Source organism: Engraulis encrasicolus, chromosome 1 (assembly GCF_034702125.1).
Source record: "Engraulis encrasicolus isolate BLACKSEA-1 chromosome 1, IST_EnEncr_1.0, whole genome shotgun sequence".
Lineage (NCBI taxonomy): Eukaryota > Metazoa > Chordata > Actinopteri > Clupeiformes > Engraulidae > Engraulis > Engraulis encrasicolus.
Genome location: NC_085857.1, coordinates 58,175,498 through 58,193,066, shown reverse-complemented (window position 1 = coordinate 58,193,066; position 17,569 = coordinate 58,175,498). Strand labels below are relative to the sequence as shown.

Here is a 17,569-nt window from a genome sequence, read left to right as displayed (position 1 = left end):
GATAGATAGATAGATAGATAGATAGATAGATAGATAGATAGATAGATAGATAGATAGATAGATAGATAGATAGATAGATAGATAGATAGATAGATAAGGGGACGTTGGCAGGCTTAAGATGAGGTCAAGGGGGGCATTGGTAGGCTTATGATGAGGTCAAGGGGGGCATTGGTAGGCTTATGATGAGGTCAAGGGGGCGGATTAGAGTGTCAGGCTTGGAGCCTGTGTACTGCAACAAATCGCAGCCAGTTAAACGTAAAAATAGTAAGTTGCCCTTGCCTTTGCCTTGCCTTTAGAAAGCCTTGAGTTGAAGTAAGCCTCGAGTTGAGTTAACTTACAAACTTCAGGCAGCAGGGCAACTTTACATTTTTTATGTTTAACCGACTGCAATGTGTTATAGTGTGGGTTGGCACTATTTACATACAGTACATTCACATTTAACACAAAAATAAAGTAGCAAACAGTAACATAGAAGAGCTTGTGGTAGCCATGTCTCAATAAGTAGAGCATTGGACTCGAAATCATAGGGTTGCAGGTTCAAATCCCACCCTTACCAGCACCTTCATCCATGGCTGAAGTGCCCTTGAGCAAGGCACCTAACCCCACATTGCTCCAGGGTCTGTAACCAATACGGGCCTGTAACCAATACTCAGTATCTAAAATAACTTTAGGTGGCTTTGGATAAAAAGTGGCAACTAACTGTAATGTAATAATATATTGACATTTAATAAATAATAATAGTAATACATGTCATTTAAAGGGGCATTCCACCGGTGGAGACATGAATATGTTACTGAAAGTGGGTCATATGTATAGTAGAAGAGTAACGTACATTTCTAATTTGGTGCCTTCTTGGCCAAGAAAAGGCAGAAAATGACTTTTTAGTGCTTGTGGATTTGTGACAACAATCCCCATAATGCACTGCAATGCTCAAGTTCCACAGGCCACACCCAGGTATTTGGGACTCTATGCATCATCCCTCCCTCAGCTTGCAGGCAGTGTTGCCAGATTGGGCTGTTTCCCGCCCAATTGGGCTGCTTAGGATGGTCGTGTGCGGGTAAAAATGGCATTTAGCAGAAAAACCCGGATTTTGAGCTTCTAGGCTGGTTTTGAGCATTTTTTGGGCTGGAAATCATCAGCCTCATCTGGCAACCCTGCTTGCAGGTGCATCACAGTGGGACAGACATCACTGGAAAGGAGAAGCTGGAGCACACTGCAGCTTAGTTTTCAAGACTTTATTTTGTGCACACACGCGACCAACGTTTCTGTGTTGCTACACCTTCTTCAGAGTCAAATGATAGCAAGAGAGAGACACACATTTCAAGACTTGATTGGTCTGATCTCATTGCAGGTAATTGACCCCACCCCCCAACACCAGGACAAGATTGTAGACAATTAGACAGCTTGCCAACTTCCCAAAACAAAATAAAAAAGTGAAAAAAACAATACACAAAGAACATTGTCAATAAAACCACAGCTACAATTATTAGAAGACCACAGCCGTGATGCTGGAACAATTTGTTACAGAGAGCAAGACATATTGTGTTCCTCATTTATGCCCTGAGGCTCCACTGAATTTAGAGTATGAATCCAAAATGCCTTTCCACAAAGCCTCTCTGTCTAATTGTCTGCAATCTTGTCCTGGTGTTGGGGGGTGGGGTCAATTACCTGCAATGAGATGAGACCAATTTAGCCAAACCAAGTGGGATCACCTGTGAATGTCAAGTCCTGAAATGTGTGTCTCTCTCTTGCCATCATTTGACTCTGAAGAAGGTGTAGCAACACCGAAACGTTGGTCGGGTGTGTGCACAAAATAAAGTCTTGAAAACTAAGCTGCAGTGTGCTCCAGCTTCTCCTTTCCAGCTATGCCAGTGACTTACTGGCAGTGTTGCCAGATAAGGCTGATGATTTCCAGCCCAAAAAATGCTCAAAACCCGCCTGGAAGCACTAAATCCCGCCCAATTCTATTGATATCGATGGGAAAGATTGGGCAAGTTTTCCTGTAAAATGCCATTTTTACCCGCAGACGGCCATCCCAAGCAGCCCAATTGGGTGGGAAACAGCCCAATCTGGCAACACTGCTTACTGGAGCCTCAATGCCAGTGATTTCAAAAGCACTTGGACACTGATCTGTGATAGGTCTGTTAGAGCATTAGGTCCAACCCCCTATGGGCGGGGTTGAAAAGGTGGGAAAAAGGCTTGTAGTCTCAGCAGAAATCCACCTCTCTTACACTTCCTATGTCGATGATGCAAAATGACCATTTTTACATCATTGACATAGGAAGTGTTAAGAGATGAATGTGGATTTCTCCAATCTCAGGGGGAATTGAGAGATTTTTGAAAGACCATTCAAAAGTATGACTGGGTGTCAATCAATGGAAAGCCTAATGCAAAATGGGTGGAGTGTCCCTTTAAAAGCGCCTTTGAAAACACTTAAGGACACTGTACGAAGAGAAGCAATAATAAAACAAGACACATAAGCAGATTGAAAAACCAAGACAAAAATAAAGCAAAACAGAGTTTAAAAGTCATAAAGAATAGGCTAACTGAAACAGATAAGTTTATAGTACATTTGGCACTCACCTGAAGCTGATTACAGTTAAACGGATGAACGTAGTGTAATCTGCTCGGAAAACAGGCTCCAGCTGCAACAAAACACACAATAAATGAATTTGTTTATGTTGAGATTGATGCCACACACACACACACACGCACACGCACGCACGCACACACACACACACACACACACACACACACACACACACACACACACACACACACACAGAAAGACACACACACACACACACACACACAGAAAGACACACACCTGTGTCTTGAGAAGTTGCTCTAGCTCCTGATAGGCGGTGGATGCTGAGTTGGCTAGGTCGGTGCTATACACCCGGTCCAGAGTCAGCCTCAGGGCAGCAGAGACAGTCGATTGGCTAGTGGCTACTGTCGTCACAGTTGATTGGGTGGTTCCTGCTGTTGTGGGTGCAGGTGATTGGTTGGTTGCTCCTGTGGGCGCTGGCGAATGGGTGGTAGCTGTGGAAGTAAGGACAGAGTCAGGTGTTACTGTCAAAGATTGAGATAGATAGATAGATAGATTGAGAGAGAGAGAGAGAGAGAGAGAGAGAGAGAGAGAGACAGAGAAAGAGATAGAGAGAGAGAGAGAGAGAGAGAGACAGATAGATAGATAGATAGATAGATAGATAGATAGATAGATAGATAGATAGATAGATAGATAGATAGATAGATAGATAGATAGATAGATAGATAGATAGATAGATAGATAGATAGATAGATAGATAGATAGATAGATAGGGTGGTGGGGATACATGATTTAAGATCATGAGGGTTGTGTCGAAGATGGAAGAGATGTGGAGGTGGGTGGTGGTGCAGGAGGTGTAGGAGTTGGAATAGATGTGGAATGATGAGATGTAGAAGGAGGTGGTCTGGTGGCACCTGGAGAGAAGGAGGAGGAGTGCAAGGCTGTAGCTGTGGAATGTTGGGTAGTGGGTGGAGGTGGAGCGGGTGTTTGCACTGAGGTAGGAGCATGTGTTGAGGGTGGAGAAGTTGACACATGGGTGGCGGTTGGAGAATGTGTTGATGGTACAGTAGGAAGCTGGGTCGAGGTTGGACTGTGTGTGGAGGATGGAGAAGGTGACTCTTCAGAGGTTGGAGCATGTGTGGAGGACGGAGAAGTTGCAAGATGGGTGGAGGTTGAACCTTGTGTGGAGGCTGAACTTGTTTCGGGCGCTGTAGGTGGATGAGTGGATGGTGGAGGTGTGGTTGGAGCTGCTGATGCAGCAGCTGATGTGGGATGTGGCAGAGATGACGTAGTAGCTGCTGAAGGCGATGCATCTGGAGATGATGAGGATGATGTGGGTGAATGTGATGATGATGATGATGATGGTGATGGTGATGTGACGAATGCTGATGAATGTTGAGGTGATGTTTGACCTGACGTAGGCTGAGGCAGGGTGGATGTGGCTGTAGGTGTAGATTCGGAAAACGATGTGGATGATGGTGGAGGAGATGTGACGGGGGCTGATGGAGGTGGAGCTGTTGATATGGCCAGGCCTGACGTAGCATCTGGGGTGGAGTGTGGTGGAGGTGAAGATGGAGACAGAGATGATGGGGGTGGAGACATGGAGGAGGAGGACTGCATGTATTTGGTGGACGCTGGGGCCGTGGATGGTGGTAGTGATGAGATGGGTGTAGCAGTGGATGACATGTGAATTGTGGACGGAGACTCAGGTGTTGATACAGTAATTGTGGATGGCAGTTCAGATGTGGTCATATGGAGTGTAGATGGAGGTATCAATGTTGATAATTCAACTGTGGATGGAGAATCAGGTGTTGAGATATCCAGTGTGGATTGATGTGGGGCTGACACTGAAGAATGTAGACATTGTTTCAGAGTGCCCATGAGAACAGAAAGGAACACGTTAGGACATGTTAAAGCCACATTCTACTACATTTTCAAAGTTAATATCCAACAATCATCTTCACAAGTCTGTTGAGGGTTGAATGATTCTTTAGGGGGAGCAAATGGACATCACATTAGTTGACATCACATTACACTTAGCAATACAATGTGACATTTATTTAGTCAAAGCTACATAAAGTTATTCAGGCACAGGGTGTTCGTTACAGTCCCTTGAGCAATTATGGGGTTATGTGCCTTGCTCAAGGGCGTAAGTGTTATTCATAGGCGAAACCTCATGACACTGACACTGTGAGAGTACCCCTGTAATGCACGGCGCTCCAACAGTGGAATGCTGTAATAGTCGCTGAAAACATTGCTACATTGCTATGACATTGCACATGGTCTTTAGTAATGCATTACGACTTGGTCATTGGCATTCTGCTAACAGTCCATTTATAACAGATGTCTTAACCCATTAAGACAAAACGTTATAAACTTGTTGTTAGCCAATGACCAAGTCGTAATGCATTACTAGAGGCTAAAATATTTTCAGCGACTATTATTATGTTCCACTGGTGAAACGGAGTGCATTTAATGGGTTAATGGGTTAAGAAAATTAAATGTTATTCATAGGTTCATACCTGATGAAGGAGACGCAGCTGGAGCCGAACTCACAGTCGGACCCGTTGGAGAAGCACTCACAGTTGGACCAGCTGACGGGGAGGATGGATTAAAGGTGAACCCTGGAGAGTGTGTTGATGGATTCAAGGTAGAACCGGGGCTATGTGTGGATGGATTTAAGGTGGACCCTGGAGTGTGTGTGGACGGATTTACTGTGGAGCCAGGAGTATTTGTGGATAGATTTACGGTGGACCCTGTCGACGGAGTCAAAGTGGGACCAGCTGAGGGTGTTGATGGATTTAAGGTGGACCCTGGAGAGTGTGTGGATGGAATTAAGGTGGACCCCGGAGAGTGTGTGGATGGAATTAAAGTGGACCCTGGAGACAGATTTACGGTGGACCCAGTCAAAGGAGTCAAGGTAGGACCAGCTGACGGAGATGATGGATTCACGGTGGACCCTGGAGTATGTGTGGATGGATTTAAGGTGGACCCTGGAGCTGGCGAAGATGGAGTTAAGGTGGAACCAGCCAAAGGAGTCAAAGTGGGACCAGCGGACGGAGATGATGGATTACCGGTGGACCCTGGTGTATGTGTGGACAGATTAAAGGTGGAGTCTGGAGTGTGTGTGGGTGTCGATGGATTTAAGGTGGGACCAGCTGAGGGTGTTGATGGATTCAGAGTGGACACTGTAGCCGGTGGTGACGTGTGTGCGGTGGACCCGGGAGCAGTTTGAGACACGGTGGATCCGGGAGCAGTTTGAGACGCGGTAGATCCAGGAGCTGTTTGGGATGCGGTCGACCCTGGTGCAGCAGAGGCTGTGGGGGATTCTGGTGCGACAGATGCAGTGGGGGTTTGAACTATGGTGGAGCCTTGGGTTGAACCTGGAGTAAGAGACGAGAACATGAAAGGCTAAGGCATAGTCAGGGCAGACATCAATGACAATACAATTCATTCTCTAATGTTTATTCTCTCTTTAATCTCACTGGCCTGTGTTCCATTACTGGCCTGCTTTCTAACCATGCAAACACACCAGAAGAGACAAAGGCTACAAAGACTTTTTGGACTGTCTTCATAGCAAGTGTCATTGGCAGTAAAAGCGACAGAGTAGGACTGTTAAAAGCAGAATGCAATCATTCTGACAGTCCAAATGGCCATGGTAGCTGTCTCCAAAGAGCATCATAGCTCATTAGCATAACATTCGGTGTGGTGTTGAGGGTGATTGTATTGAAGTTGGACGTGGTGCTGAAGCTGGTTGTATTGAGGCTGTATGCTGGGTATAGGTTGATTGTATTGAAGTTGTAACTTGAGTTGAATATATACTACAATAATATACAGACCAGTAAGTGCATATGCCAAGTAGGGTTATTTTAGTTTATGGGCAGCCGTGGCCCAATGGTTAAGGAGATGGTTAGATAGATCAGAGGGTTACAGGTTCAAATCTCACCCTTCCACTCTCTATCTCACTCCATGGCTGAGGTGCCCTCAATCAATGCACCAACCATAAGCCCGCACCAGAGTGCTTCAGGGACTGTAACCAATACCCTGTACTTAAAATAACTGTAAATTGCTTTCGACAAAAGTGTCAGCTAATAGTCTAGACACATTTTTCATATTTGTGAATGTTAGAAGCATTTTTTAGTAAAAGTTGGGAACCTATGTACTTAACATAATTTAAGTGTGCTGAATTCAACTAGACTGGTTCCCAAGCTGGATTTTGAGGTTTTGACAGTTAAATTTGAAAAACAAAATGGCTGCCAAAATACGCTATTTTTGACAGAGCATTTTTACCAGGTATTGCTGTACTTAGAAATAAATACTCTTTTCTAACATTTTGTGTCCCAATAATGTTTCTTGATGAATGTATCTACTATAGAGGATTTTAAAAAGTATAAAATAGCTTCTAGAATGCTAATAATGCTAATATTGTAGGTGTTAGCCTAAACGTTTCAAATATTAAGCTTTTCTAATAAGATATTTGTAGCCTATGTGTGTTTATATGGATAAGACAATTGATATAAGTATTTTAGAAATACTTAGCATGATGTGCAGTATTTAGTGTTTCCAAAAAATCACTTAAAGTTGCTATTAGCTCTCTGAAAACTGTCCAGAAATCGCTAGATGACACCATGATATTACATATAACATAAGTTATTTTGTGTCATTTTGAAAAATGTTCAGACATATTTTACATATTTTATAAGATACTATTGCATACATTTGAGATAGTCTATACATGCTACTCAGCCTGATTGTTAGTGGCCAGACATCTCTTGAAGATGATGGAATTGGTAGCCAGGAAAAACTTGCTCAAAGTACAGTTCTGAATGAGGCTTAAGTCCTTGTTTATTGTGTCAGTGATGGCAAAAAATGGACTCCGAAACATGTCGGTCTTGCTTGTACTCTTCATCAAGCTATTGGGTAAAATACCTAATACGACAATTCAACCTGGCAGGTCATTGTCTGAGTTACAACCAGGTCCTCCAAGTCCAGATCCTCCTTAGCTGAGAGCACACTAAAAACACTGAACCATGAGAGTGGTGCCATTATTCCAACAAACATTGCGGCAGATAAATTCATCCACTACACATGTGATAACATTGACATCCTGGATGAAACACTTGATGAAGAATACTTCCCATGCAACACAAATGGCAGCATGGCAGAGAGGCCAACCAATTGATGATTCTGTTAAAGATATGAGGTGTCCACTAGACATAGGCCCTACATTAAATGTGCCAAATGCCCTGATGGAACTACATCCTCTCAGGATTAAGCTTACTCCTAGGACATTCAAACCAACTTTTTCAGCACCCATTGCTGAATCATGCTTTGGAAAATCTGGAGAGGAGCATAAGTATGCTAAACAAGCAAAGGCCACGGACCTAGCTTTCTTCTTGCACTGTCAAAACTTAGACATGAAGACTTCTTGGTCAGTGTTCAATCAGTCACTGTCATCAAAGGAACAACAGACTGCTGCGTTGTATTTGCCAATAGTCCTACTATGCGCTACTGCGCATGTTTTGCACACATTTTGATACTTTGAATACAAATGCATTGTCATATCTTCACATTTTGGACAGGAACATACAAGTTTAGCCAGATTCTGATCAGGCTATGAAGTGGGTAAATGTCACAGGCAATAAAAGAGCATCATTGCGATCACCGAGACAGCCTCAGCTTTGTGTAGGTGGACACTCTATTTTAACCTGAGATCACACATTGCAGATCAAACATATGAAATGTACAGTGTCCTCCATGGCAGCAAGAAACTTCACAATGACGGAACCTACTCATCGCAGATTAGAAACAATACGGAGTAAAAGTTCTTTACACACATTTGTGCGTACCCAGTTCCTTGGACGCACATCTCCTGACTGAGGTCACGAGTACCCTGAACGACACGAGTTACGAGACCTTGACTAGTTCTAGCCTGCTCTGTCTCTTTGTTCTCTTGACTACGGTCGACTACTGGCAACGCATTTCAGTGGAGTCAGACTCTGACTCCCCCCTGGCAAAGTGCTTCGATCTCCCGCCTAAGGTTGACGACTTTTTATCCCAACTCCCTGCCACCACAGAGAATCTCATACAGCAGGGACTGACCACCACCCTAGTGGCTGATGTGGCTTCCCCAGTTCGAGCAGCTGCCTCGGAGCCCCTTGGCCATCACCGCAGGCCATTGCACTTGGCACAAAAGCGCACCCCGTCACCATTCATGGCGCGCTTGTAGACTCCAAAAGTCCTGTATAATACACCACGAGCGCCTTCGTCTGACGCCTCCCTTTTTCCCCTCCTGCAAGGAGGTGAGATTTCTCAGGGTTTGTCCAACCTTAACCCACGGGGCTCAGGGGCCTCAGCTGAGAGCGTAGGGGCTTCAGCCCCTCCTGCTACTTTCCCCTCTCCTGCAGGTTCGAGTCTAGCACCGGACCAGGAGGACATCCCCCAGCCCAGGGGCCACCTGGCCCTATGAGTCTGGCAAGGGAACATTTGAACCTAACCGGTTTTCTGGATAACGTTATCAGGACAATTCAAGGGGCCAGGGCCCAATCTACTGGGACACTGTATAACCTGAAGTGGTCTGTCTTTGAACGCTACTGTGACCAACGCAACAAGACAACTTCTCAGTGTTCTGTACCGATGGTGTTGTCCTTTCTACAAGACTTATTGGGGGGAGACAATGCTTTACCATTTAAGTCTACTTTGCAGCGATTTCATTGTGCCATGTAGGATTCAGTTCCAACACTCTGAGTGCCCATCCACTAGATACTTACGCCCCGTGCTACGTCATCTGGGATATCTCTCTAGTACTGGAGGCTATGTGTGGGGCCCCTTTCGAGCCCCTCCAAGAGGGGTCTCTCCAAACTGCTTTTGCACAACACCTTTCAGATCCGTGGAAGAGAGTGGACAACACAACTTGTGCCCTGTGCACGCTTTACGCATGTACATGAACAGGACTCACTCTTTTAGGAACACTGAGCAGCGGTTTGTGTGCTTCATCAAGCCCTCTACAGGGCTCACAGTTTTAAAATAGAGGTCTCCAAATGGTTGGTTCAAACCATTGCCCTGGCATATGAGTCCAAAGGTCGCCAACCCCCGGCTCAGATTAGGGCTCACTTTACCAGTGCAGTCTCTACATCTTGTCCTCTCTTCAAGGGTGCAGCAGTTTCAGACGTGTGCAGAGCGGCTGGTTGGGCCAACCCCACCACCTTTGTCCGGTTCTACCGGCTAGATGTGACCACATTGCCACAGGAACATAGGGTTCTGTGCACGACCACTGATTGTCTGTAGGGTGATAGGAACGCTATCCTTACAGGAGGCTCTTGGAGTTCTGCCTAGTTTGGACCAGCAATCGGGAGTGATTGTAACTCTCCCATAGATATGCGAATGATTCGACTGAAAGAGAACATTAGGACATGAATATGTCCCCGGTTCTCTGAAGGAGATGAGTGAGCCATCTCTCAAGACACCCTTGTTGCCGACAGCCGAAGAGAGGTTTGGCATCAAAGTGGCTTATTTTTGGTTTTGAGAAAGTGGACATCCCGCCCACGACGCAGTTGATTGGACCTTTGGCGTGATTGCAAAGGTCTTCAGCTAATCGTACAGCTGAGAGTGTGCTCCCATAGAGATGGCTCACTCATCTCCTTCAAAGAACCGGGGACATATTCATGTTCCAATATTTAGTTTTTTTAGATAATACTACCTTCTTTCTCTCTCTTTTTCTTTACAAATCTTATTGAATGACAATTGTGTATGATAATGTGCTTTACGGAGGCTATTGCTATTGAATGCCAGTTTACAAGGATATCACATTATAAAAAGGCATAATTATAGTAATTTTTATCTTTTTGCCATGACATTTTGCCTTTGTGTAAGTGTAGGAATACATCTTAAATGCAAATATGTGAGCATTGCACATTTATTTACATGGAGAAGTGATACTTTCTAACGTATTCTGCCCAAAATCAAGAATTTCGGCGGCCATCTTGTTTTTTGCCCATTTCATGGTCGAAAACTCAAAATTCAGCTTGGGAACCAGGCTAGCTGAATTCAGGGTACTCTAATTGTCTTAGAAAACTAGGTTCCCAACTTTTACTAAAAAATGCTTCTAACACCCTTATAAAGGGCCTTTTTCTGGAAATGCTTCTAGTCTATAAGTGTAAACTGTACCTTACCTTGAGTGGAGGAGGCTGGGGTTGACTGGGTGGTGGTAGGGAGTGCACCTGGAGGAGGGACAATGGGAGAAATTCAATATACAGTAACAAAATTAAAAGAAAAAAATATAGAAAAAAAAACAATATTTCAAAGTGACAATGCAGACTTGTGCTCTTCTTATGCACAGTTTGTGTGTGTGTGTGTGTGTGTGTGTGTGTGTGTGTGTGTGTGTGTGTGTGTGTGTGTGTGTGTGTGTGTGTGTGTGTGTGTGTGTGTGTGTGTGTGTGTGTGTGTGTGTGTGTGCGCGTGCACGCCTGTGTGCCTGTGTGCGTGTGTGCGTGTGTACGGGTGTGTTTTTGTGTGTGTGCCTCTTTGTGTGTGTGTGTGTCTGTGTGTGTCTAATGGTACCTGCTTTCACACTAACTGAGCTAATGTTTAGTGTCAGGTTGCCGCCAGCGATGGCTTCCTCTGTTGTATTGCTAATGCTGGAAGTGCTGGGAGCTGACGACGCGGAACTGAAACTCAGTTCTGTGTCCGCAATGACAGATCCAGACCTGATATACACACGCACGCACGCACGCACGCGTGCACACACACACACACACACACACACACACACACACACACACACACACACACACACACACACACACACACACACACACACACACACACACACACACACACACACACACACACACACACACACACACACACACACACACACACACACAGAAACTTAAAAACAAAGTGGACAAGAAACTGTCTGTTATCGATCATACAATTCTGGTAGGCATGTGAAGACCATGTTAGTTCAGTCAAGACTACTAGTGAACAATTACGTTGTTCCTCAGTGGTGGAAAACACTACTAGAAACAACAAGTCTAGGATAATCTCTCCCAACCTTCAAGAGGCAAGTAAAGATTCTTGCCTATTTACCTATTGATGTCGGAGCTGGCCCAGACCCGTGGAAGACGCTAAGGCATGTTGTGCGTTGGGTATGTAGGGTGGGCATGTGTTTGTGTACACTTCTTTGCCCTGCCCTAATGTATTTAAAGGATAACTTCAGCCAATTTCGACATGCAGTTGTAATGCTCACACTACCCTGGACTTGTCAGTACCTGTGATTTCTTTCTCCTTCAAACTTTTCCGAGATCCTGGTCATTGTAATGGGGGCAGGTGTTTGTTTACATTTCAAAAAAACATCTTGATTTATTCCCAATAACATCCAAAAGGTTATGCAACATCAGCAGACAACTAGCAAACAGCAATACCTTGTGGGATAATATTTGGAGTAGGCCTATGTTAAGAAAGTGTTCAATGTAAACAAAATCTGCCCCCATTAGAATAGCTCAGATTTCAGAAAGGGCTGAGTGAAAAATGCAGCATCACGGGGTACTGAGAAGTCAAGGGTAGCGTGATCAATACGACAGCATATTGAAATTGGCTGAAGTTATCCTTTAAATACATTTTAACAAAACTAACCCCGTGCACGCTGTATCTCCAAGTGATGTATGCTATGATTATGTCCTCGATTGTAAGTCGCTTTGGTTAAAAGTGTCTGCCAAATATAATGTACTGTAATGAAATGTAAAAATGAAATCCAACAGGGGTGTGGCTACATTCCTCAACTCTGTTTGGTGAGGGTGTGTGCATCTGTGGACTTACCTAAAACCTTTAACTATCAGAGCAAGGAATCCCTGATAGGCAGCTCTGAAAATGGGCTCCAACTGAGGGAAAAGAATATTTAAATTATATTAATAATATTATGATTACTATTATTATTATAACATCTTACATTACTGTATAGAACGTTTAATTGCTTTTATGTATGAAATGCGGAGGAGAGTGTGTAGCATATTGTTTATTTTCTTGGATGTTAGAATGCAGAAGTTGGGCCAGCACCTCAGAAAAACTACGCACATTGGTGTGTATACTCTCCTCCGCCTGCCCTTCTTCCTCCAAATACGTGTGTAAATACCTGGTTCTTGGTGTCCTGAGCAAGGCTTTGGAAGGCGGCTGACGCGGGGTTAGCGAGGTCGGCAGTGAATTCTTGTTGTAGTGTGAGCGTCAGCGTCACTATAGCTGGGGCGGCTGTGGACGCAGTCGTTTGGGTGGTAACTGTAAGAGGAAATAGCCAATCAGACATGTACGATTTCAAACTAGCAAATCAGCTAACGGATGTATTTCAAACTATCCAATCAGATTACATGTACGTTTCAAACTAGCTGATGGGACTAATGGGCTTTGCCTTGTGGGTGCACAGGTTGACTGAATTGAGGTATATCATTGGACCTAATGACTAAGGGAAGATGGACCTGACATGGTGGGTGCTGTGCGTAGAGTGTATGCGGCTGGATCTTACACTACAGATGCTGTGGTGGAGTGGATGACGGTATATCCATGTGGTGTGGTTGACTGAGGGAAGTTGGACCTTACTGTACATTGTTGTGGTTGACCTTGTGCAGTTGGACCTTACATTACAAGTTCATGGAGTGTGTGGAATTGGACCTTAAATGGCGAGTGCTGTGGTAGACCATGTGCAGTTGGACCTTACACTACAGGTGCCGTGGTACACGGTGTGTAGCTGGACCTTACACTACAGGTGCTGTGGAGTGTGTGTAGTTGGACCTCACACTATAGGTGCTGAGGTAGAGTGTATGGAGTGTGTATATCTTGTGTTGGTAGGGTAGGTGGCTGGGTGGAGTTTGGGCTTTGTCTTGTGGGTGATGAAGATGGATGTGGAGGTGTATCCTTGTGCTAAGGTTGACTGTGTGAAGGTATATCCTTGCGCTAGGCTTGGTGAGTAATGTATTAGAGGGGTAGTGTGGCTGTACAAAGATTAGGCTTTGTGTGGAGGGTGATGAAGTTGCATGAGTGTAGTGAAGGGAGTGTGTGGAGGGTGGACCTGGTACTGGGGGTGGTAGCGGTGTTGTGGTTGGCTGGGTAGGTGCCTGGGTGGAGGCTGGTGCTGAGGATGTAGTTGAGGATGGCTGAGTGGAGATTGGGCCCTGAGTTGAAGGTGTTGTGGGTGGCTGGGTAGAGGTTGAGCCTGGTCCTGGCGGCTGAGTGGAGACTGGGCCTTGAGTTGAGGGTGGAGTGGGTGATGGGGTGGCTGTTGCTGGGGGGGTTGATGGTGGCTGTATGGAGGTTGAGGGTGTTGTAGAGGGTGGAGTTGGTGGTGGAGTAGCTGTTGGACCTGGAGCATCAGACATGAATAGTTAATGGAGGTAGGGCCTTGATGATACTGGCCACGTTTACATGACGTTTTTAGTTCAGAATTAATAATTCAGAATTCAATAGTCCCATTGAGTTTACATTGAACTTTCATTTAATTCCGAATTGTGAGGTGTTTACATGCCGTTTTCAAAGCGGAATTAAGCTTTATTCAGAATTATATTGAGTTAATTCTGAATTAAATGTCTCATGCAAGCGAGGCCAATGTCAAAAATAACCAGCAAATATAGCTGCAATGGAATCAATACTGTGACTCATATCACATTGAGGATCGACTGATATGAATATTGATATTATCCCATATATATGTGATTCAAATGTTAAACATTTTGAGGTCTGACTATGATGTCACAAGGACTTTGCTGGATTTTCAACATTCACATTTCATTGTGAGCTGTAGAATGTTCAAGTAAAATTCTAGAACTACTGGGGGAAAAGCCTTACTCCTCAAAGGGTTAAGCTGTGTGATACAGCTTATTATCAAAACACTTTTTGAAGACTTGTCCAACAGCACCACCACAGACTGGGTCATTTTAATGCAGCTGATTCCGATGTTAACCTTGAAATAGGTTAATGCAACTGGCAGTTAACCCTCTGAGGTCAGAGTGCCCTTCAGAGGGCAATGTGTCTCCAAAAACAAATCTGTAACTCTGTGAGTTTTTGTCATTGAAACATATAAGTCACACCATTAGAAACCTCAGACCTTCCAGGTCCCAAATATATATATATATATGAAATGAAAATACTTGAAAATGTTAGGGTGGTGCAAGCAGCCTAAAAGCCTCTGAAAAGCCTTAGACCTCAGAGGGTTAAAGGTGTACCTCATTTAGGTGATTCAGGTCTTTGACTTAGGGGATGGACTGATTATTACCACCTTATTACCTATTACTCACATTTGTCGTGCTCCCACAGAATGTCCGGTCTGCTAGTGTCGTAGACCTTCTGAATGATTAAGCACTAGCAATTGCTACCAAAATAGTAATGGCGTCAGCCTTGTAACCAGCATTTAAACTTCTGGAAGTTTTAGGAGTTTGAGTTGAGATCAAACCTGGTGCAGAGATGACTTGGGTGGTTGAATGAAGGTTGACCCAGGTGTATTAGATGTGCAGGAGGGGGGTATTGGGGAAGATGTATGCAATGGAATAGTTGGTAGTTGCTGTAGATGTGGCAGAACCAGGTGTGAGGTGTATAGGTGTGAATGAGGGTGGTGGTTGAGGCACGGATAAAAACTGTGTATGGGGATGTAGTTGGTAAATGGGGTGGTGAAATAATAGGTGCAGACTGTAATGGAGATGGTGTTGTGAAAACCTGGTGTGGAGGATGGAGGTGGTGCAGCTGGGGCCAATGATGAACTAGGTAGGGGCGCGGTGGAGCCTGATGCTGTAGATTGTGGCTGAGATGTGGGTGTAGCTGATGGTGTAGGTGGTGGCTGAGATGTCGGTGTGACTAATGGAGATGATGATGATGCAGGCTGTGCTGCTGAAGGTGGAGGTGAAGATAAAGGTGGAGAAGAGGATGAACGAGGTGGAGAATAGGAGGTAGGACCTGACGTAGCACCTGTTGTTTGTGGCGGGGATGTAGCTGCAGATTCAGGTGTGGGTAGAGATGTAGACGGACGAGGTGTAACTGACACAGAGGAAGGTGGAGGTGAGGGTGGACCTGACGTAGCGCCTGTGGGTTGAGGCAGTGATGAAGCTGTAAATTCAGGTGGTGATGATGTGGGTGGAGGTATAGATGGAGGTGACGTTGGAAGTGTAAGTGAGACAGACGAAGGTGGAGATGAGGTTGGACCAGTTGTAGATTCAGGTGGCGTAGATGTGGGTGGTGGTGACGATGTGGGTGATGATGGTGGAGGTGTGACTGGGACAGATGACGGTGGAGGTGAGGGTAGACCTGTAGGTTGTGACAGAGATGCAGCTATAGATTTAGGTGGTGTAGATGTGGGTGGAGGTGTAGATGGAGGTGATGGTGGAGGTGTAAGTGAGACAGGTGAAGGTGGAGATGAGGATGAGCCTGGCGTAGAGCCTGTGGGTTGTGGCAGGGATGTAGCAGTAAATTCAGCTGCTGATGGAGGTGTTGATGGTTGAGGTGTGGCTGGGACAGATGAAGGTGGAGGTGAGGATGGAGGTGGAGAAGAGGATGAACGAGGTGGAGAAGGAGATGAGGTAAGACCTGACGTAGCACCTGTTAGTTGTGGCTGGGATGGAGCTGTAGATTCAGGTGGTGTAGATACAGGTGTGGGTGGTGCAGGTGTGACTGACACAGATGAAGGTGGAAGTGAAGGTGGACCTGACGTGGCACCTGTCGGTTGCAAAAGGGATGTAGCTGCCGAATCAGGTGTAGGTGGTGGTGTAGATGGAGGTGTAGGTGTGGCAGATGGAGACAGTGATGATGCAGACAGTGCTGCTGTGGGTGTGGGTGAGGATGGGGCTGGAGAAGAGGATGAGGATGGACCTGACGTAGCAACTGTGGGTTGTGGTAGGGATGGAGCTGTAGATTCAGATGTGGGTGGTGGTGTTGCTGGAGGTGTAGATGGTGGAGGTGTGACTGACACAGATGAGGGTGGAGGTGAGGGTGGACCTGTAGGTTGTGACAGAGATGCAGCTGTAAATTCAAGCGGTGACAATGTGGGTGGAGGTATAGATGGAGGTGATGGTGGAGGTGTGAGTGAGACAGGTGAAGGTGGAGATGAGGATGAACCTGGTGTAGAGCCTGTGGGTTGTGGCAGGGATGTAGCAGTAAATTCAGCTGCTGATGGAGGTGTTGATGGTTGAGGTGTGGCTGGGACAGATGAAGGTGTGGGTGAGGATGGAGGTGGAGAAGAGGATGAACGAGGTGGAGAAGGAGATGAGGTAAGACCTGGGGTACAGCCTGTTGCTTGTGGGAGAGATGTAGCTGTAAATTCAGGTGTGGATGGTGGAATTGTGTCTGACACAGATGAAGGTGGAGATGAGGGTGGGCCTGCAGTTTGTGACAGAGATGTAGGTGTAGATTTAGGTGGAGATGATGTGGGTGGTGGTGTAGATGTGGCTGGTGGTGTAGATGCAGGCGATGGTGGAGGTGTGACTGAGACAGATGAAGGTGGAGATGAGGTTGGACCTGTTGTGACTGGATTTTGGAATGTGTGTGTGAGAGTTATTTTGATGCAGAGTCTAAGAAGACTTGACAAAAATCAAATGAATGACAGTTGTATTGAAAGCACATTATCCAATGGTGATTAAAAAAACAGTATAGTTTAAACTATACTTGTGCAGCTAAAAAGAGCTGAGTTTGAGGCATTGTGTACATTAAAAAAAAAACAAGTTGTGTTTAAAACACAACATTCCTCCTTGCAAATCCTAGCAAGACCTACATTTTAATACTTATCCTTCTAAAAAAAAAACATTTGAGTGAAGGTACCTGTAACAGTGCTCCTCGCAAGAGCTAAATAGGGTCTTAAATATACTTCAATAAATGTACTACTAGCAGGGATTAAATGGTGGTGTAAACTGTGTTGTAAGGGCAATATATGCACTAATAACTGTCAATGCTAAGAGGTGGAGGTTTAGTGTGAGAGAAACAGCGATGTTTAGCAAGAGCTAAACATTGCCAATGCTAAGCTGTGTTGTTAGCGTACCTTTGCTAACACATACC

At 45.1% G+C, this 17,569-nt stretch overlaps 1 protein-coding gene across 1 annotated transcript in view; it reads right to left on the bottom strand.

Moving 5' to 3' along the window:
• LOC134458674 (mucin-2-like) overlaps nt 1-17,569 on the bottom strand; it is a 38,102-nt gene that overhangs the window by 8,678 nt on the left and 11,855 nt on the right. The window contains exons 7-16 of the mRNA XM_063211107.1: nt 15,245-16,897; nt 13,608-13,898; nt 12,681-12,820; nt 12,368-12,429; nt 11,108-11,253; nt 10,720-10,767; nt 5,071-5,931; nt 3,463-4,395; nt 2,828-3,042; nt 2,584-2,645 (exon numbers count right to left, since the gene is read on the bottom strand). Coding sequence (XP_063067177.1) covers nt 2,584-2,645; nt 2,828-3,042; nt 3,463-4,395; nt 5,071-5,931; nt 10,720-10,767; nt 11,108-11,253; nt 12,368-12,429; nt 12,681-12,820; nt 13,608-13,898; nt 15,245-16,897 — 4,411 coding nt within the window. The remainder of the gene's footprint in view (nt 1-2,583; nt 2,646-2,827; nt 3,043-3,462; nt 4,396-5,070; nt 5,932-10,719; nt 10,768-11,107; nt 11,254-12,367; nt 12,430-12,680; nt 12,821-13,607; nt 13,899-15,244; nt 16,898-17,569) is intronic.